Below are 19,792 nucleotides of genomic sequence, written 5' to 3'. Positions count from 1 at the left end.
AAAATGTGGTTTTTGATGTTAATGAATCAGAGTATGTGAAGGGTATTCCAACATATAAGGAGACTGGATCAGTGAGTTTCAAACAGATTCTAGCGAAGTGAACCTCCTCCAGTCCACCAATCGTGCTGGAACTAGGAGCTTTCGACCTCGACACAAAACATACAAAACAAAGTTGTTACCTGATGGCATTATAAGTGTAAGATGCAGCTATAGCTACCTGCTATGTAGTCGACTTCAAGAGGGTATATGAGGATGGCGCTGCGGCGTTTCTTTCAATTGAATGCCAATAGAGATCACCTGTTAAAGTCGTTTTCTCGAGACAGGGTGGGCAGATTATATTTTCAGAGTACATTTGAATTCTAAGCAATACAGTAAATCTAGTGTTTTCTAGTATTATCTACGTTTCCATGACTTCTGATTTTATTCCTAATTGAGCATCACGACAAGTAGATTACGGTACATTCTGTCGCGGTGATTTATAAGCTGTAATGAGATCTTCAGCGATAGTAACAGAGTACGTGAGGACCTTCACCATTCTGCAGGACGTAATATCAACATTGTGGAATACCGTACAGATTTTGTGGGTTTGTCAATGATTTCAGATTGTTGCGTTATTATCAGAGATGGACCATGGCTGTGCGTAATACTTCACAGTTTCTTCGTTGCTGCTTACAACTTCTTGCCGCCTACATTGTTCTCCATGCTAGCAAACAAAGACTTAGGAGCCTTAGAGATCAATATAGCTCTGTAGCCATGCAACAACAGGCAATATCAGGATCACGTTAAACCACAAAAGGGCAATTCAACACTCAATCTCTCCCGTTCGTTCCCTTGAGCTTACAAAATCTGCTCTTGGAACAGGATCAGGACATGACTAGTCTCGTCGACATTAGACCTGCCTTTGTATGACGCGACAGACACATTCAGCAGAGTGCGATTGGTGCTCCGAGAAACTTGGTAAAGCAGGAAATTGGTGGATATTGGTGGCTGTGTTGCAACTTGGTGTTTGTTGGAGCAAGATGAAATATAAAATCCATTCATTTGTACAAGGTGTGTGCATAATAACACAATCAGACAGCTAAACCATACTAAGCCTCATATACACGACCAATATATTACTGATCAGGTATCTCCTTCCCCCTTCGGGACGCCATCCAATACAGCACGAAAAAGACAAACACCATTCCAGCGACCATCCAGCAAAAGTTTCTGTTATGAGGTTTCTTCATCATGATGGTGACTCGGTTGAATGTTGATTTGAGTCTTGATTGTACATTGTCCATTGAGCCTGTTAGGCCGTCGAGTAGTCTAATGTATGGAATGTTTCAGATATGTGTTGATCAGATGTTGGAATAGGGAAGGGTTACGTGTTTTGGGATCTGACGTCGTCGTGTATGGACATTGAGACGCCTTTTATGGCTCGGACCTTGTTGAACAGGGAGTCAACGTTTGCTAGTTTCAACATTGTGAGCTTTTAAAGTTTAAACACAAGTAATTGAACGCAGGTGTATACTTCGTACCATCATTTTGAGACTCTAAAAGGGAGGCAGAAGCTTCTTCGTTGCGATCTCGTGGCCCCATTCGTTGTCTAGCTTTGTTTGAAAATGTGCACGAAATCACGAAATCAGCTCTTTATCTGATGGGACTAGTGCAGTAATATAAACGCTTCAAAGTCGCATAGAATAATCCAATATACGTGTTTTCAGTATACTTTATCTCATAAACACTCCCAATTTGACCTTTCCCAAATGGTAAAACCATACTCGATTTACCAGCATCCAATGAACATCGTCGTGAGGTCCATTACAACAAGCTACACACTAAACAAGGCCACCACAATACTGCCACTTAGGAGCCTCGTAAACCGTGCTGTTCGCCTCAATCGCTGCTCATCACGCAACCCAAACCCGCTGCAACTTGTCGCTTTAGCTGCAGCTCAACGACGACAAATCAGCTTCCAGAGCATCACTGGTGGATTGTTTGATATGTCGGCTGACAGGCGCAGGCCAACTTGGTCGCCTTTTGAGGTAAAATGCCAACATGCGGTGGAGTATTATTTGCTACATTTGCTTGCATGCTTTTTTGGAGATTCGAGTTACAATGTTTAAAGGCATAATTACTTGCCTCTTGGATTACAACTATATTTTATCGAAAGCCTGATAGTTCTTATTGCTTTATAGACTGTAAAGATGAATACCTTGCGCTCTATTCTGCAAAATCAAGTAAACAATATCGATCGGGCCCAACTGTTGGTTAACAATGTCGTCAGTGAGTAGTGTGCATCTTCTCGCCAGACAAAGTCCTGCTTATTTGTGCAGTATTTGCACGGGTTGTTGAATATATTGCATCGTTCCTGGCTGGACTCTTGCATCACTCCAAGTCCACTTCTGACTTGCATCACTCCAACTCCAATTCTTACGCTCCCTCTCTTATCTAGTGCCAATACCGCCTGGCAAAGCTTTCATCCAGCACTTGAAAATATCTCGCAAGGAAGACCTAGTGCTGGAAGGCATGACTGCCGACCAATGTAAAGGAACCTTCCGTGCAGAATGGGTCCAAGATCAACGCATGAAACTACCAAAAGAAGCACCAGCTGAACGTATCATCCTCTACGTGCATGGTGGCGCATACATAGTAGGCAGTCCAGGTAGATCAACAGCGTCTTCCCTCCGCGCTGACTCACGCGGTTTGTTAACTCTTTTATATTTTGAAAATAGGCACACATCGCTTCCTAACATGGCGAGTCTCCAAACACAGTCAAGCCCGTGTCCTAGCTGTCGACTATCGCCTCGCTCCAAAGCATATCTTCCCATTAGCCCTACAAGATGTACTAAGTGCCTACTCGTTTTTAATCAATCCGCCATTGTCGACGCAGCACAAGTATCGGCCTGATCAGATTGTGTTCATGGGTGATTCCGCGGGTGGTGGACTTGTGTGGTCGGCAATGCTGTATATACGCGATCATCCTGATGAGTTTCCTATGCCGGCTGGTGTGGCGGGTATTGCGCCGTGGTTGGATTTGACGCATTCTATGCCGTCGTTTTTGGATAATGGGAAGTGGGATTATCTGCCAAGTGAGACGAAAGGTATACAATCAGTACTTGTTAGTTCTTTTTTGCGGTCTTCAGCCTGACATTTTTTTCTCTCCTAGATCCTAAACACGTCAATAAAGATCGTAAATTCCCATATGTAAAGAGTAACGCTGATCTGCCAAACCCATATGTATCGCCTCTATACGCAAAAGAGGAACCAACAAAGCCAATATGTCCCATGCTGATACAAATTGGAGAAGTAGAACGATTACGTGATGAGAACTTGTACTGGGCTATGGAACGATTCAAGAATTCACCTGTGCGATTAGAAGTTTATGAAGACATGGTAAGGCGAAAATCAATTTCGGAATCCATCTGCATGTCTGACTTTGATCTCACACCATCTCATAGGTTCACGTCTACCACCTCTTTGTAACATCCAAATCCATCGCAGGCCGCTCATACCAACATCTTGGAAACTTTGTCCGCGAAGTCACATCAGGCAAACCATTCGAAATAGGAACTCGAAGTATCATGATTAGGAATCAACGACCTGCGTACCCCGTTGAGAAACTAGAGGATCCGTTGAAATACGTGAGGGACGGGCTGGAGAAGAAGGGACAGACTTTGGAGGACGTTGCGAAGTGGTTGGATGAGGCTGATTCGACGAGGAAGAAGGGGGAGTCGCCTGTTGTTGGCGGGTGACAGATGCAGAAGGGTGGTTGGGTTTCTGTTTGTTTAATAAGTTTGCAGTATATATAGTCAATGAAAACAGTAGATTACATATTCAAGATAGCTTTCTAACTGGGATGGTATGACCCTGCAGTATAGGCTGAATGCGGAAATTGCTCTAGCCTGCGGGCATTGTAATTTTGTTACGGGTACAACTTGCGTGGAGTTTCGGCAACCGACGCACTTTCCATTTCAACGTGAAAGTGCAAGCAGGAAGCAAGGTCAGGATATAAAATCAAGCCAGCAGCCTCAAGAACTATCTATATCAAGCCAGGACACTACATTTGACCTGCTCTCCGTAAAGCTTTGAAGGCGGCTTTTCATCAACATTTCGAAACGTGTTTGCCATTGGGAGCTCCTACGAACGTTTACACGTAGTTTATCTGTGTTTAAGTCATGTCGGATGGTCTGGGAAGCTCGAAACGACCTACCTGGTCTCCTCTTTATGTAAGTGTGATTGTGGTGATTGTGGTCATTTGTGAACGTAATTGTCTGTCACATGGAGTTTTTGGTAGTGATGAAAGAGTAAAGCTGGTCAAATGCGTTAATTTGCTTGAATTTGATATAATGTATCGAATAATCGACTCAACAAATATGTCTCTCGCTCGCTAGGAAATGAAGGTCAAAACATTCCGAAACGCCATGAAGCTCGGAGTCGATAGGCTCGATCTCTTACAGCCTGTGAATGAGAAATTCATTAGTAAGAATCCATACCGTCGCATTGAATTCCTCATTGTTAAAAACATCATCCTCACTCACTAACACATCACACCAACAGACCCCCTCCCACCCGGCAGAGCATGGGTCGAACACACAACAATCCCGCGCCTCTCCCACCTCATCCTCGACGGCATGACCCCCGACCAAGCAACAGGCACCATCCGCGCCGAATGGGTACAAGACGCCCGTCTCAAGCAATCCAAACACCAGCCTGCTGAACGTGTGATTCTCTACATCCATGGTGGCGCATACGTAGTCGGATCGCCTGCAAGTCATCGCCCGATTACGTGGCGAATGAGCAAACATGCCCAGGCGAGGATATTCGCGCCACGATATCGCCTGGCGCCCAAACATGTGTTTCCGCTCGCGCTGCAGGATGTGCTGTGTGCGTATCTGTATCTGGTGGATCCGCCGTCGCCTGTCAATTATAGATATGCGCCGGAGCAGATTGTGTTTATGGGTGGTGAGTTTTTGGGTGTTGTTTAGATTCACACATTACCCATGAGGCACGCAGCTGATTCGTTTTTTTTGGTGATAAGATTCGGCTGGTGGTGGACTTGCGTGGGCAGCCATGCTGTATATCCGTGATCACGCAGGAAAGTTCCCGATGCCGGCTGGGATATGTGGGATTGCGCCGTGGTTGGATTTGACGCATTTGATGCCGTCGTTTTTGGATAATGGGAAGTGGGACTACCTGCCTACAAGGACCAAAGGTGTGATTATCGTGTTTGCTACTTTACATTCTCTGACGTGTCTGTAGCCTTGTGGTAATGGTGAGCTGAAAACTTTCTCAAACCATGTCTAGACCCCAAGCATACCAACAAGGACCGCCTTTTCCCATACGTAAAGCATAATGATGATATGCCAAACCCATACGTGTCTCCCTTATATGCCAAGGAGGATCCAAACGTCCCCATCTGTCCCGTCCTCATTCAAATCGGTGAGGCCGAACGACTACGTGATGAGAGCATCTATTGGGCTTTCGAGCGATTCAAGAACTCGCCGGTGCGCTTGGAGATGATGGAGGATCAGGTAACAAAATCCAAAAAAAAAACGAACGATATACATATTCGAATACCTAACGAGTCATACTCACACTTGCAGGTCCACGTATACCACCTCTTCGAATCCTCGAAATCAATCGCCGGTAAATCATACCAGCGATTCGGTGAATTTATTCGTGAAGTCACGTCTTTGAAAGGCAGACCGTTCGTGGTTGGTGATCGCGCTGTGCTGATCCGTAACCAGCGTCCTGCGTACCCCATTGAGTCATTAAAGGACCCGTTGCGCTTTGTGCGTGAGGGGTTGGAGAGGCGCGGACAGAGGTTGGAGGATGTGGGGCGTTGGCTGGACGCGAGGGCGAGGTTGGATTGTTTGCAGGGGGAGTGCGAGTATGAGTATTGAGCGCGTGGGGTCACTGCTGGTGGTTGTGTGATGGGTTTTGTTGAGGTTACTTTGTGGTTGTCTCTCTATGTGGTTTTTAGTCGGGTTCCAGGCTTTGTGGTTTTCTGTGTGGTTTAGTCGTACTCAAGTCTCTCAATGAATAGAGTAAATTATTTCAAGATGCTTGTTTGCCTTGTCAAGACCTTGTCCAAGAAGCTGCGATCTTGTCTATGTTTGGCTTCCGTTTGCTGGTTTCCGTTTTGGAAACGAGGACCTCGGTAGATCAACATCTGCACAGGAACGAATGAATGACTCGGCTCCTCACTCTGTGGATTTGTAGAGTTTGTCTTCAGCAGGGGAAAGGAATGGTGTTAAAAGAAGGTCGGAGATTCGGATGGTACTGGTGTTATGTAGTCCAAGTGTTGTTTCCTGTTTTTTGACCGGAGTACGTCCTGCTGTAAATCATATCAACCTCTTCAGCGGACTCGTTGTAAGCATTTTAGGTATTGTTTAACTGATTAGACCTCGAGGTATTAATGCTTCAAATCTGATTCGGAAGTTTTTTCCTCCCATCAATCAACACCAAAAATGTCTTCAAAGAAAAAGGGCAAGAGTAAGACTAAAGAGACAGCAGAGTCCAAAGTTTCAGCTAATGAACCATCAACTACCATTGTCTTGACTGGTTTAACGCGTTTGTTGGGTAAAGCATCTGAATCAGTCGAACTCAAGATTGAAGATTTGGATGAGAAACTGTTGAAAAGCAGGTGAATATCTCGCGAACGTAGGCTCAACAAGGGACAAAACTAATATTTGATATATAGATTAGATGCTTTAGATAAAGAGTTGGCGAGGTATCGCTCTGAATGTGAATACTAGTAGGTTTGCGGCATTGTGGAAAAGAAATGAAACTCGTTCACTCACAGACATTTCTTCATACTAGCAAGAAAGAAAACGACTGGTATCGTAATGAAATAGATACGACAGAGCGAGATGCGGTATGTAGGAGATTAATCCGAGTGGTGTGTAGAACCAACAATCCACTAAAATCTTTGACCACTTTTTGTGCAGGCTGACTATGTCCGATATCTGGAATCCAAGAAGGCAGCCAGACAGGATGCTATAAATCAGCTAGCGGACGCTGAGAAACGTGATCTTGATGCATACAAGGCAGCTCGTGCGATCAAGGAGCGTGAAAATCTTGCTAGAATTGAAGGTGCATTCAGGCTGGTCTTTTTAATCTTTGAAGACTTTGGTGGCTCAACGATTCCTTTAAATAGATTTAAAGCAAGTCGCGGCTGATTTGGAGAGTAAAATCGAAGCAAAACATACAGAAATCGCAGAGTTGGGTGATATTGTGGTATGTTGATCAATTGATAAGCCTGTAAATATTCAGCATCAAGGATATGACATGCTTTCGAGTGGAAACGCCAACAAGATGATTGATCCTTTTCGTTGTTAATCTAGGCTCGACGAGACCAACATCAAACAGAAATCGCTCAAATTCACAGGGACATGAAGCAAGCTGCTGAATCGCACGAAACAAAGATTCTACAGCTAGAGCAACAGATGATGAACGAGCGATTAGAACTGCAACAAGTAGCTGATCAACGCGTCAAGGTGATGGAGGCTGCTGCTCATGAGGTAAGACCCACGCAAGAAAAGGCACTATTCTAGCAACGATACTGATCACCATCAACCTCTTCTAGAAAGCAATACTGTACCTCCACCAGCACTACCAAGAACTTGAAGAGCAGAACATCAAAATGGAATCAGAACTACGTCGCATGGCGATTAGTGCTCAAGATTTGCTTACTAGCAAGCTGAAACTGGAGGAGCGTAATCAGGAGCTGGCTAGAGAGCATCGCGTGTTTTTGGATGTTTCGAGGTTGCGACGTGAACGAGCTGCTAAAGATCAAGCTCGAAGGGCGATCAAGAAACAGCAGCTTGACAGGGAAGGGATTGTGGTTGTTAGTGAGAGTAATTAAAGTTAGAGTCGTCATGAATAGAACGAATGGCGGGAAAATCAAGCAAGTTGAGGCTCACATTTCCTGAGTGGTGTGTGAGTGAAAGTTGACACGACCATTTCTTGTCACCAGCAACGTCGAATACGAACTATAGCGCAAGATCTAGGTTAAATCACGTATCATATGATCAAATGTTCATATCTTCAAAAAGAACCGCCTTCTATAGATGTTTGAGACCTCCGCTTATATTGATCTCCGCTGACAGCGACAATCAGAAACAATGACTGACAAACCAGTACCACTGTTCTTTTACGGAACTTTACAATCTCCCCTGGTCTACTCTCGCGTAGTAGGTCGCGAACTTGATTATTATGATTGATTTAGTTGGCATCAAGGATGTCTCACATTGAAGGAAGCACAGTTCTAATTTTCTCAACCGGGTTTCTAGATATCGAGGCACTTTGGATCTGCTTTTACGCAACCGAAAATGGTGCCGGCCGTGCTCAAGGTACTGTTCTTGACAGCATTGACTAGAGAACATTTGAATCAACATTTGCAAGATTGCAAAGTCGAACGTTTGCCAGAACTTTGACGGTAGTTTTCACGCCGTAAATGATTTTTAAATTTTAAATGCCGAAACGCTCCAGAGTTGCCATTTTCCACAGTCTTACCACCAGTATCAACGTAGGGCTACTATCGGAGACGAGTGAAAGACGCAGTCTATCCAGCCATTACCGCTTCACCCGATCATCAAGTAGAAGGACACCTTGCCTATGTGCAGACACAAAAGGAGGTTGATATACTAGATGTGTTTGAAGGAGAGGACTATCAGCGCACTCCAGTTAAAGTCACGCTGTCCAACAATGATATCGTCGACGCTCATGTGTACGTTTGGATAGCGGAGAAGGACTACCTGGAAGATCTGGAATGGCATCTAGATCAGTTTGAGCAACAAGGAGCACCAAAGTGGGTGACTGATATTGATGAGTTTGAGAATGTTGACGCCATGAGGGCTGCGACAAAGTAAATCGAATTTGGTGGTGCTGGTGGCAGTCCAAGTATTTTTCTTTGTTTCCGCTTTATGTACTAATCTATTATAATTGGCCTGAAAAATGTACGGGTCTTCCGCTGAGCTAGTTTTTGGCTTTTGAGTATCAGGTGATAAGGAGATCTGCGCGTAATTTCGCGACGCTAATCTTATAAACATCACTGATCTTGCGTCTGCTGGCTCTTGTTAACTTCGTTATGCACGAAACAGCACACGTCAACTGCTTGACTCTAAAAAGCACACAGCTCAAGATGAATGACATATCAATTCCAACTCCCCGACGAAGAGAGTCATCTCCGAATCCAAGAACAGTAGTCCTCTTCCCTGCCTTTGATAGTGATCCTGTCGGCAGAGAGCTTATCGAAACCGCACGATCTTTAAATCTGTCGCCCGACTCGCCAGTCCCTCGAAACACAGTGCCAAGGTCAGATACGCCTTCGAGCTTGGATAGGAAAATATCTAGAGGTACGCGTCTGCGGTCCTGTTTGCCAGGGGGTTGACATCTCGTACATTTAAATTTGATGTTTTGGTTGGTTTGATTATCGGGGGGATTCAGCTTATGTATTGGAGATCAAGTACATCTAATTCATTGACTATGTATGCATATAGATATTCTGGAGCAACGAAATGAACTGGGCCCAAAGTTAATCATTTTCATGGTAGGTGTTTGGTGTGAATTACAGTTGATAACAGGTCGACACACATTCTGACCTGTATATTTCTACAGGTTGGACTACCAGCTCGCGGAAAATCATGTAAATCCTAGATTGATCTATCTTGATCTTGCAACCAGTACTCAAAGACCGGATCTGACACTTTCTTGCTTCCGTGCCAAATTAGATATTTGCAAAAAGCTAGCTCGATATCTGACATGGTGTGGCTTCACCGCTAGAATATTCAATGTCGGTAACAGGAGGAGAGTCCATGCAGCTTCCAACTCTCCCGAAATCCCAGCTGAAACTCTACCACCACCAAGAGTCCCACACTTTGCACTATCTCCTACTGATCCAGCACTAGAATATCCAAAACCGCCTCCGTCTCAAACTGACCCAACACTAAAACCACCGCCTCTAATCTTAAAATCACATATCTCACATCTGCAAAAAGGGACATCTCATCCAGGCCCAGCTTCTCCCGTAATCCTTCCACAACAGTCAGGTGCAGGTGGCACGCAACACGACGCCACCTTCTTTGATCCACAAAACGAATCTGCACGTGATTTACGTGATAGACTTGCAATGGATACGCTGGAAGAAGTCTTTATATGGTTGAGGAATGGACAGGGACGTGTCGCTATACACGATGCAACGAACTCTACTGTCGAGCGACGAAAGAGTGTGCTGGATCGAGCTGCGAAAGAGAAACATGTACATGCGCTGTTCGTTGAGAGCATTTGTGACGATGCTGCCGTGCTAGAGCAGAATATACAGATGAAGTTGAGAGGGCCTGATTATATCCATATGCCTCCGGATGAAGCTATAAGGGATTTCAAGGCTCGGATAAAGGCTTATGAGGGTGCATATCAGACTATTGGAGAGGAAGAGGAGAAGCAGGGGTTGTCGTAAGTTGTTGTGGGATTAGAAACAAATTGCTCGTTTTGATGAACATCGGCTTTTTTGTATCTGCTAGGTATATCAAGATTGTCAATGTCGGAAAGAAGGTTATAGCACATAACATTCATGGATATCTGCCCTCTCAATGTGTATTCTACCTGATGCAGATACATATCAAAGAGAGGACAATTTATCTGACAAGGCATGGACAATCAGGTGTGTTTAGAAGTCTGCCAATTGTACGATCGACAAAGTCTTTTCTCTTTGCTTTGCACACATTTGAAACTCACGTTACTGCAATATTAGTGTATAATCTATATGATCGAATCGGTGGTGATCCACCCCTCACAGCTGCTGGTGATCGATACTCGCTAGCCCTTACCAAATTCATTGAAAAGTTACATCCGCTACCAAAAGTAGAAGACGAATTAGAGCGGAATGAAGATGGAGATTTAATACCTATAGAAGATGATGTCGATGATGGTAACTTCGGAACAGAGGCTCATCATCATTCGTTGTCTATATGGACGAGCACGCTAAGAAGGACTATAGATACTGCCGCTTATTTTGATGATGTATGTGCCGTAGTGCTTGGCTTAAGAGCTTCGTTCTTGCGATAATTCCTGCTAACATTTTTTGGTTAGCGTTACGATATCAAGAATGTCAAGGCACTGAATGAAATATATTCTGGACTATGTGAGAATATGACATATGTAAGCGTTTTATCACTTCATGACTAGTAGCTCTTTTCGTTGTTGATACTATTCTGTCTTAGGATGAGATTGAAAAGAATTACCCTGGTGAAGCATCAGCCCGTAAAGCAAACAAGTTGATGTATCGATACCCAGGTCCAGGTGGTGAATCGTACTTGGTATGTGTCAATATTGTGACACTGTTTCAGCTCTTTGTTGTCCTGTCAGCGTATCTCAAATTTTGATATTTTTAGGATGTCATCGAACGTCTAAGGAGCATTATAGTGGAGCTAGAACGAATGGAAACTGATGTACTGATAGTTTCTCACAATGTGGTGAGTGTCCACTAGGAGATTCTTCAGGTTTTGTTTGTACTATGACAACAAAAAAAGATTCAAAGCATCTCAACGCTTCGTAACTAAACAAACATGCAACAACTCTTAGGTCATGAGAACTATCTTGGCTTATTTCTGGGGTGTGCCGTTAGAAGAGATGCCCAATCTGGACGTCCCGCTGCACACGCTGTATTGTCTCAAGCCGAAGCCGTATGGGGCTGATCTAGTCAAGTACCAGTATGATGAAGAAACGGACGAATTCCGCATTGCTGGTACCACTCTGTAGCCACATTCATCGTTTTACTCTTATCGCGAACATTTTTTTGTTCTTCTATTATGGGGGCTGTATCTAAACATTGTGTGACCTCTTACATGAGATGGTAGTTATATAGACGGAGTGTGGTGTGGCAGGTGGTTTTTTTTGGGTTTGTCCTGTGTGTCTACTTCACGGACAATAATTTCTTAACGACGCTTGGTATTGCCTATCACACCAAGACTGAGAAGGGAGCTGTTGTTGGCGACGAAAATGGAATGTGCCGATATTAATCTACCGAGATTTGCTCGTAACTGTCGAGTCACTATTTAAGTCGAATCAGTAGCGTGACAGTAGGTTGCAGGCGCGAGGCGCACAGACGACAGCGAATAGTAAATTTCGGCAAAACAAGTTCGGAGCGCATCGGGTTTTCAGAAATGTTGTTTTTATAGGGAAATATAGCAGACATATATGATTTCGGGAGCTCTCTGCATCTGATATTCTTCGACAAACAAATGTGACAATTGCTGTAAGATCGTGTATTTGACGACACTTGTACGTAAAGGCGACACCAGGATCGTCTCTGTGCACATGCGGAGACGCCTCGTTTCGCTTCTGAAGGTCTGGAAAGCTCTTCTGACGCCGTAATCTTCAAAAAACCCATTTATCCTGCTTGATGCCAAAGCATTTTTGGAGGTATCGGTCAACAAAAGACCTTCAAGACAAGACATACAGCGCTTGCACACACGCTTAAATATCGTGTATGCTGGATTTGAGATCTTCAGAACCTCTGCTGCTCACGTATTCTTTAAGAAACCAATTACCGAGGACTGGACTCGGTAATTTGACACAGGAAATCATTCGATTTTTGGATACATGATAAAGCTGGGAGAGAAGCCTGTATAATGATATTTTATGTGTTCACTGATGGCTGCTGGTTATTGGATAGTAAGTTTTATAGTGTCTCCTTGGCCACAAGGCTTCAAACTGCTTAAAGGCGTTAGGTGAAGCGCAGGGTCCAATCCAGTGCTTAAGGACCTAGCTACAGCGGCGTAACTGATGATTGAGAGTAAAACAACATCGAGTCTTGCCGTCAAAAGTAGTGTCAGTGGGCTTTTGGCTTTTCAGTGTGTTTCTGCTGGAATGTGTTTGCAGACGTTTTAGCTAACAGATGAGCGTCAAGCTGAAAGCGATAACAAGTGATTAGTTGATTTTTATTGTGTTCGCCACAGCTGCTTCCTGACCGCAACTTCAACTGCTCGAATACATATACAGGTTGATGAAACGCCTCGATGAAGAAATGGACGATATGGCCACGTTCAATCCTTTTCCTCTATTATGAGAGCTGTATCTAACATTGTAGGGACGTTTACATAACAAAGTAGTTATAAAGATGAATTATAGTATGCAGATGATGGTGGTGGTTTTGCAGTCTTCTTTTGTGGTATAAAAAACTCACATCCTTCTAATTCCGGCGATGCCACAAGCTGGCAAGACAGCCTGCTGGTATCAGACAACCCCATGGCATACTCTAGCATGTCCTCTTCTGCAATACTCGGTGCTGGCAGTTTATCATAGTATGATTTTGGTAGGACGACGTGACACGTCGCACACTCTAAATTACCCCCACATTCGCCCTCGTTGAGTTCATGCTCAACGCCGACTTCCATGATCTTTTTACCTATTGGCACCTTCAGCTGATGTATTGAATCGTCTCTGAGGCGGTATGATATGTTGATTGTGTTGGCGTTTGGTTGGTATGATGTATGTAGTGCTCGTTGCTGCTCTTGCGTCAGGCCCATCCTAGATAAAGACATATTAATGCTTGGTTGGGAGGTAAGGAATGATTTGGACGTACCGATTTAGACGTACCTTCCCCTCCAATTCTTCCACAACACTTTACGATCTAGCATGACTGTCTTCCAAAAGTCCTTGGCGTTTTCAGATGTGATTAGGCCGTACCAGTCGCCAGGTGGGTATACTAGGTGGGTTGGTGGTGAAGAGTGAGTTGAGGGCCAGGAGAAAGTGCGATGTTGGATGAATGGTTGCGATTAATTTGAAGGTTGTCCGGACACTGTAAGATCTATGCAGCTCACCTATTACGTTTCCCGCATACTTGTGACCACCAAAATGCGATGACTTATGAAGAGCTATATAGGTAATACGATGTCAATGGACTTCAACAAAAAAGCGATATATTTGCGAGAACCAAGGTTGGAGAATCAACGCGCATCGTCCACCACAGCTATAAATCCATCAATCAACACGTAAACCAGCACTAACATATGTTTTCCGAAGCCATCGACTTGAACATTTCGTAAATCTCATTTCCGTGTTTCCCACATCGGGCATCTTTCGACTGATGCGTGCATACCACGACATGTGGAGTACTTGGATTCACTTGTCCATCTAGCACTGTAATGCTTCCATCAGGAGAATCCGAGAAATTGAATCGTGTCGACTTTTCAGGAAACTTTGATTTGATGTCGTTGCTAACTTCGAGATCAGCAGGCCAATCGGACGTTCCTGGAGGAGGAGTAGTTAGAGGACACTTAGATATGGATCGATGTATTGGTGATCTTGGCTTACCTTTGCCGACAAGCACTTGTCCATTGTAGAATTTCACACTTCCAACAAACTTGTCGTCCCATTCTGTCTTGCAGCTGCAGTAGTGACGGAGTAGCGATGCAGCTGATCTTAATCGCCTGGCAGCAATCATTTTCCTTCTGGTGCTTGGTTGGAGCTGAAATGTTGTGGATCCAACAACATCAACACTTTCAAATTTTACAAACGTACAAGATGCAGAACAAGAGCCTACAAGGATATGACGGTAAATGGGTACGTGGAGTCTATGAGTGGTTTGCATTGTGTCCTATTGTCTTGACGCTGATGCGTCACAATTATTAGGTCGAAAACTGTCAAGCTTCAACACCATACGTTGATGTACTTACAGCAATGGGAATGTCGTGGCCGGCTCGTAAAGTGAGCGCTTTTTATGTGGGCTTGAACTTGAATCGTTGTCTGATGACTTCTCTTCTCGTTTCTAGTATGTCGCTCTGTACACACCAACTCTGGAAATCACACATGACAGCGTCGAGCCTAAAAGTAGGTGTAATGCTCCCTTGGAATGCTTTACAAGATTACTAAGAGTCGACGGCTCTATAGTCTATGACTGTGCGAGCGGGTTGATTCAAACGCTTCAACACGCCAGCTCTGGACTCAGTCGCGGCTCTAACAATTTTTTAGTTTACCAAGTTGACAATTTCGGATACAAGGAAAGCTACAACTTTGACAAGCTCTCTACTGGTCATGGCTCAGCACATCCGTGGTGGGGGGACATCGTAGTCAAAGCAGAAACCACCATGGACCGCTTGACTTATGAAGTCCTGGTTCAAGTCACCAAGTCGTCTTCCAAGTACAATTGGAACTGGACTGAGACTTGGCAGATTCAAGAAGAAGGGCTGACTATGATTCGAAATGTCTCTTTCATGGGGAATGATTTCTCAAAGACGCTTCGTCTTGTCTATCACAAGAACATTGAGGAGAAACTTGGTGCGTAAGGGATGTAGATAGTTGCTGATTCGTGGATTGTTCCTATTTTGTGGTCTAGTTTTCTGTGTTGTTGGAATTCAAAAGCATTGGTTGTGGTTGGGAAGTAACTAGTCAAATCATCTCAGATAAAAAACGCCTCTCATAAAAGATTGCAATGGTTCACGGTTGGCAATGCTTAAGCTCAAGCTTAAGATGGTGCACTAGCTCACGTAACGCGAATCCGACTAGCCGTCATACATCGATGTACCTCAACGTGATAATATTGGGTTTCCTGCAATGCAAAGCGACTCCGTTACACCTTCAACTCTCCTCTACGCTATTTCTCAGAAAACTGGAAATGCCGAAATTAATTTACCGATTTTTGTTAGTTGCTGTCGAGTCACTCTTCCAGTCAAATCAGTAGCGCGACAGTCGGTTGTAGGCGCTAGGCGCACGCAAGTATAACTGGACAACTAAAAGTAAAAGACCGAAAACAATTTCGGAACGATTTGGGTTTTCAGAAATGTTGTCTTGAAGAGAGCAATGCAGAAGGCATATGTGAATTTGTAAGCTCTCTCCATCTAAGTAAGACCCATGAAAAGTGAACGTGATCATTCCCATAAAATCGGATATGTGATGACATTTGTGCGTGAAGGCGACACCAGCAACGACCTCGCATATATGATACAATGTCATGATCCGCTTTTGAACCCCTGTGAGGTTCTCCTGACGCCGTAATCTTCAAAAACCCGATTTAGCTTGCTTGAACTCGAAACGTTTTTGGAGGTATCGGCCATCAACCGACTATCGAGATAAGACACATAACACGTGGATGCATCCTATAGCACTTTGTATGCCAGCTGCTAGCTCTTCAAAAGCTCGCTTGCTCACGTATTATTCCAAAAACCAAGTAGCGAGGACTGGCCTCTGTAATTTGACACAGCAGGAAATCAGACCGGGTTTCCAATACGCCATAAGGATGTCCTGGAGGCATCCAAAACTATAGTTTATATATGTATGAAGTGTTCCTGCCTTAAATTTGAGGATCTGGTTTCTCTTACTGGCCTTGTCAAAACACCCCGTCAGTTTCTTCAACAGAAGCTGCAACGCTCCAGTGATTAATACGTGAATGGACCTATTTATAAGATATGACTGTGAGAGGCGACTATAAACTTCTAAACTCTTCACTACTTCAAGTCGTAGGTCAAAAGCGTTCACAATGTCAAAATGTCAAGAACAGATGAGAGCAACTCTAGAGCTCTCTAGAGCAACAGCTGCACAAGAATCCCTTGCTGATACTATTTACTGTCGTTTTTTATTTGTGATTCTCATTCGTTGATTATGTTTACGTGTTTTCATATACACATAATAGTAATAGTGCGTCCAAATTACACCTTCTTGATGATAATAATAAGTATGGCCCAACTAAGCCTCATCATATACGTAGCGATCCTACTATGATCTCCTTATAATACTTGAAATCTTCAACTCGACCACTAGTCCTAGTAATCTTGATTCCATAAAGCTTCATGAGCCAGACACGACACACTTCAATCTCGAACTCTACTATAGCATCTTCAGGACTCAACGATGGATCTTTACATCTGCGAGCAACACAATTCAAGGTATAGCTTTGTGGGGAGGGTCGAGTGAATAGTACTTCAACATTCGAGCCTTGCGATCCACGGAGAATGAGTAGAGCACGATGGACCTCCTTGAATAAGGCAGCGGGTTCGAAGGATGATGTGGTTGAAGCAGTGAATGGGAATCGTACAGTGCGGATATCAGATGCAGGCAGATGCAATAAATGGAAGGCTTGGATTTCGTCACAGGATGGTTCAAGAGATGTGAGCTTAGATGGTGATCGTCCGAGAGTTGATGCCAGTGTTGAGGCAGAGTACATGGATCCGACAGATACAAAGTCTGGTTTGCCATTCCGTTTGAGTGACTCGGAACCTAGTCGACCCATAGTAGTGTTTGAGGATGCGAGTTCATGGACTTTACGTTTCATGGAATCCATGTTTACGGATTGGTTTGATGATACATTTGACGATGCCGATACGGTTCTTGAGCCTGCTACTCTCATCATTACTGGTGTTTGTGGTGCGGTTGTTCGAAGGGTTTGGTAGCTTGGAGCGGATGATAGACTTGTCTTGGAAGCATCAGTATTAAATCGACTGTTCATGGTTCCAGTATCAACGGCTTTGTATGACATGTCCAGAATCAATGGTTCCATGGTTATTGGATCAAATTTCATCACCTGCGTCATGCGATCAAACCATTCAACTTCGGACGTCGGAGGTGCTTGCTTCAAGTTTTTGGATGATGTTGCGTTGACAGCCGTGTTGTAATCTGACATCATGGCAGGAATGACTACTCGAAACGATTCCACTTCCTTGGCACTACTTGGACTATCGGGAGCATCTCCAGACCGTCTCCGCCCATTGCCAGGAGCATCACTAGACCGTCTACGCGATCCTAAAAGGCCATTGGTGACAACGGCGACCGAGTTTCTTTTTCGACTAGTGACAGATGATGTGCCACTACTAAATTGTCCAAACGAAAGTGGCAGGGAATTCCGTCGTCCATCACTAGTATTGGCTCTTCTTCTATTGATTGGAGGTTGTTTTGATGTGGTCGACTGAGTAGTGGAACCATTAGTGGTTCGGGATGTGCGATTAAACAGGCTATTTCGGCGGGTTGACGACGTCACAGAGCCACGTCGGGATCCACTATCAGGCATGATGCTTGGCGAATTTGGCGATCCATATGGTGAAGTCGCGTCACTTTGATACGACATTGGTCCGGCAGGTCTGGCTTGTGATTGTTCATAGTGGGTAGCCTCATGTTCACGAATTGTATAAATTACCACACCATTATCATGTCGTACAGAAGCTACTGAGGTGTCTACTGTATTTTCTTGACCTGGTTGTTGTGGCTTGGCAGCGGCTTGCGGTTTGACACGCGCAGGTGGTTCGTGGTTGTCTCTATTCGTCCAAGGATGCCATCTCAGACCTTCCATATCAATTCTATGCTTTGGGCGTCTAGTGAATATCCGCCGAAACAGGTCCCGTAACTCTATTTAAGTGAAAATGTAAGGAATTGTGGTTTTGATTGGTGGGCAATGACCCTTCCGAGATACCCAAACTTTGTTTTGATGAGGTTTCGCAGACTAAATTTCCTCATAAAACGTACCAGGTGAGAATTCTGGAGGTACCTCATATGACAAGGAATTAATTTTGCCATATACTTCAGCAATGGTACTGCCATGAAATGGCTATCAGAAGAGAAGTTCAATGTTTTGTTTTTCGGGCCAAGAGAACACTTGATTCTTACCAATTTGCCAGTAACCAAAACATATAGTATAACTCCTAAAGCCCATATGTCTGTCTTGTCTCCCAAATACTGTGCGTGAGCAACAGGGTTTAGGCGTTAGTTTTTCCTCGTGATTGGGACCACTTTTGTACCTACCGGCTTCCCATTTATCAATTCAATAGCAGCGTAGGCTGGTGTTCCACAGAATGTCTATACAGCCATGATTGTCTTTAGTGTGTATTTTTTTCGTCGTTGCAAGTCAGTTCCATCCACCGTGCAGCTCACCTGCAGGTAATCGTCAATGTTGGAAGTCATTCGACCTAGTCCGAAATCAGTCAACATGACATTTTCATTCGATGCGTCCATTAGAATGTTTTCCATCTTCAGGTCCCTATGTATGACACCCGCTAAATGGCAGTGATCAAGCGCCGATACCAGCTAACGATTGAATAGCATGTCAGGAAGCTAGAGCTTTGAGTAAAATCCATTTGAATTCACCTGACGAAACAGAAGTCGGGCTTCACACTCATTGAGATGTCCTTTTGCTTTCACATGCGCCATAAGGTCTCGCCCTTCAGCATATTCCATAACAAGAAACATCTCCTCTGGCGTATCATACACGCTATACAGCTGCGTAATGCTGGGATGATCCAATTTCATCATGAGTTTTACTTCGGGAAGTAGATTGGTATCCAAGTTTGGAACGGGACTTCGTGGAGCCGTCCTCATATCTTCAGTAATATGAAGCGGCCTGACTTCAGCACGTTTCCTGTCAACTTTGATTGCTTCTTCAGCCATGCGTTTGAATTGCTCCTTGTTTATTATTTTTACAGCGACCTAGTAGTGTGTTATTTGGTCAGACCAAGTCTAAGAGTGTGGAAAGAAGGTTCAAACCTTGGAGCCGGTATTAGCATGAATCCCCAGCTTCACTTTCGAAAAGGCACCTGTGCCTAGTGTTTTTGATATCGAATATGGTCCAAGTTGCTGCTGCGAGGAATTTCGTCGTTGTCGCTTGGTGGTGGTATATGAAGTTGGCACAGCTAATAGCGTATTCGACGGTGGTTCCGACATATCGTCATATATTCCAATGTCCTAAAGCAGGTGTTTTAAAGACATGAGTCACGAAACAAAGGGGCGGAAGTGACCAACGCCAGATAGCGGTCGCTGCAGAAAGTGAAAACGAAATTATATATTCGTACCTTGGCTGTTCAAATTTCTATATATTTCTCGTTCC

At 44.2% G+C, this 19,792-nt stretch overlaps 8 protein-coding genes across 8 annotated transcripts; 5 read left to right on the top strand and 3 right to left on the bottom strand.

Annotated features, from left to right (window-relative positions):
- Nucleotides 1-1,115: 1,115 nt before the first annotated feature.
- SmJEL517_g03448 (uncharacterized protein) lies at nucleotides 1,116-1,581 on the bottom strand (the record flags this gene model as incomplete). The annotated part of the gene is made up of 3 exons (XM_031169376.1): nucleotides 1,116-1,308; nucleotides 1,368-1,452; nucleotides 1,521-1,581. 3 exons carry the CDS (start codon nucleotides 1,579-1,581, stop codon nucleotides 1,116-1,118), a joined length of 339 nt encoding a protein of 112 aa, XP_031024626.1.
- Nucleotides 1,582-1,781: 200 nt separating this feature from the next.
- SmJEL517_g03447 (uncharacterized protein) lies at nucleotides 1,782-3,737 on the top strand (the record flags this gene model as incomplete). The annotated part of the gene is made up of 6 exons (XM_031169375.1): nucleotides 1,782-2,027; nucleotides 2,181-2,268; nucleotides 2,438-2,647; nucleotides 2,718-3,086; nucleotides 3,152-3,378; nucleotides 3,444-3,737. 6 exons carry the CDS (start codon nucleotides 1,782-1,784, stop codon nucleotides 3,735-3,737), a joined length of 1,434 nt encoding a protein of 477 aa, XP_031024619.1.
- Nucleotides 3,738-4,160: 423 nt separating this feature from the next.
- SmJEL517_g03446 (uncharacterized protein) lies at nucleotides 4,161-5,888 on the top strand (the record flags this gene model as incomplete). Its single annotated transcript, XM_031169374.1, has 6 exons — nucleotides 4,161-4,289; nucleotides 4,377-4,464; nucleotides 4,543-4,947; nucleotides 5,024-5,197; nucleotides 5,290-5,516; nucleotides 5,589-5,888. 6 exons carry the CDS (start codon nucleotides 4,161-4,163, stop codon nucleotides 5,886-5,888), a joined length of 1,323 nt encoding a protein of 440 aa, XP_031024618.1.
- A 567-nt stretch (nucleotides 5,889-6,455) lies between these two features.
- Nucleotides 6,456-7,852, top strand: SmJEL517_g03445 (uncharacterized protein; the record flags this gene model as incomplete). The annotated part of the gene is made up of 7 exons (XM_031169373.1): nucleotides 6,456-6,631; nucleotides 6,689-6,742; nucleotides 6,808-6,862; nucleotides 6,936-7,080; nucleotides 7,145-7,224; nucleotides 7,332-7,508; nucleotides 7,574-7,852. 7 exons carry the CDS (start codon nucleotides 6,456-6,458, stop codon nucleotides 7,850-7,852), a joined length of 966 nt encoding a protein of 321 aa, XP_031024621.1.
- Nucleotides 7,853-8,111: 259 nt separating this feature from the next.
- Nucleotides 8,112-8,858, top strand: SmJEL517_g03444 (uncharacterized protein; the record flags this gene model as incomplete). The annotated part of the gene is made up of 3 exons (XM_031169372.1): nucleotides 8,112-8,180; nucleotides 8,280-8,339; nucleotides 8,520-8,858. The coding sequence occupies 3 exons, from the start codon at nucleotides 8,112-8,114 to the stop codon at nucleotides 8,856-8,858; spliced, it is 468 nt and encodes a 155-aa protein (XP_031024620.1).
- A 272-nt stretch (nucleotides 8,859-9,130) lies between these two features.
- Nucleotides 9,131-11,745, top strand: SmJEL517_g03443 (uncharacterized protein; the record flags this gene model as incomplete). Its single annotated transcript, XM_031169371.1, has 10 exons — nucleotides 9,131-9,344; nucleotides 9,489-9,538; nucleotides 9,607-9,634; nucleotides 9,720-10,440; nucleotides 10,509-10,648; nucleotides 10,739-11,007; nucleotides 11,077-11,145; nucleotides 11,208-11,303; nucleotides 11,379-11,459; nucleotides 11,569-11,745. The coding sequence occupies 10 exons, from the start codon at nucleotides 9,131-9,133 to the stop codon at nucleotides 11,743-11,745; spliced, it is 1,845 nt and encodes a 614-aa protein (XP_031024623.1).
- A 1,352-nt stretch (nucleotides 11,746-13,097) lies between these two features.
- On the bottom strand, nucleotides 13,098-14,431 carry SmJEL517_g03442 (uncharacterized protein; the record flags this gene model as incomplete). Its single annotated transcript, XM_031169370.1, has 5 exons — nucleotides 13,098-13,515; nucleotides 13,585-13,693; nucleotides 13,809-13,862; nucleotides 13,996-14,238; nucleotides 14,302-14,431. 5 exons carry the CDS (start codon nucleotides 14,429-14,431, stop codon nucleotides 13,098-13,100), a joined length of 954 nt encoding a protein of 317 aa, XP_031024622.1.
- A 2,247-nt stretch (nucleotides 14,432-16,678) lies between these two features.
- On the bottom strand, nucleotides 16,679-19,629 carry SmJEL517_g03441 (uncharacterized protein; the record flags this gene model as incomplete). Its single annotated transcript, XM_031169369.1, has 7 exons — nucleotides 16,679-18,321; nucleotides 18,439-18,520; nucleotides 18,580-18,648; nucleotides 18,715-18,768; nucleotides 18,844-18,996; nucleotides 19,057-19,395; nucleotides 19,453-19,629. 7 exons carry the CDS (start codon nucleotides 19,627-19,629, stop codon nucleotides 16,679-16,681), a joined length of 2,517 nt encoding a protein of 838 aa, XP_031024625.1.
- Between the last annotated feature and the right edge of the window lie 163 nt (nucleotides 19,630-19,792).

Source organism: Synchytrium microbalum, assembly GCF_006535985.1.
Source record: "Synchytrium microbalum strain JEL517 chromosome Unknown SmJEL517_scf0018, whole genome shotgun sequence".
In the NCBI taxonomy this organism is placed as follows: domain Eukaryota; kingdom Fungi; phylum Chytridiomycota; class Chytridiomycetes; order Synchytriales; family Synchytriaceae; genus Synchytrium; species Synchytrium microbalum.
This window is presented reverse-complemented; position numbering and strand designations above follow the sequence as displayed.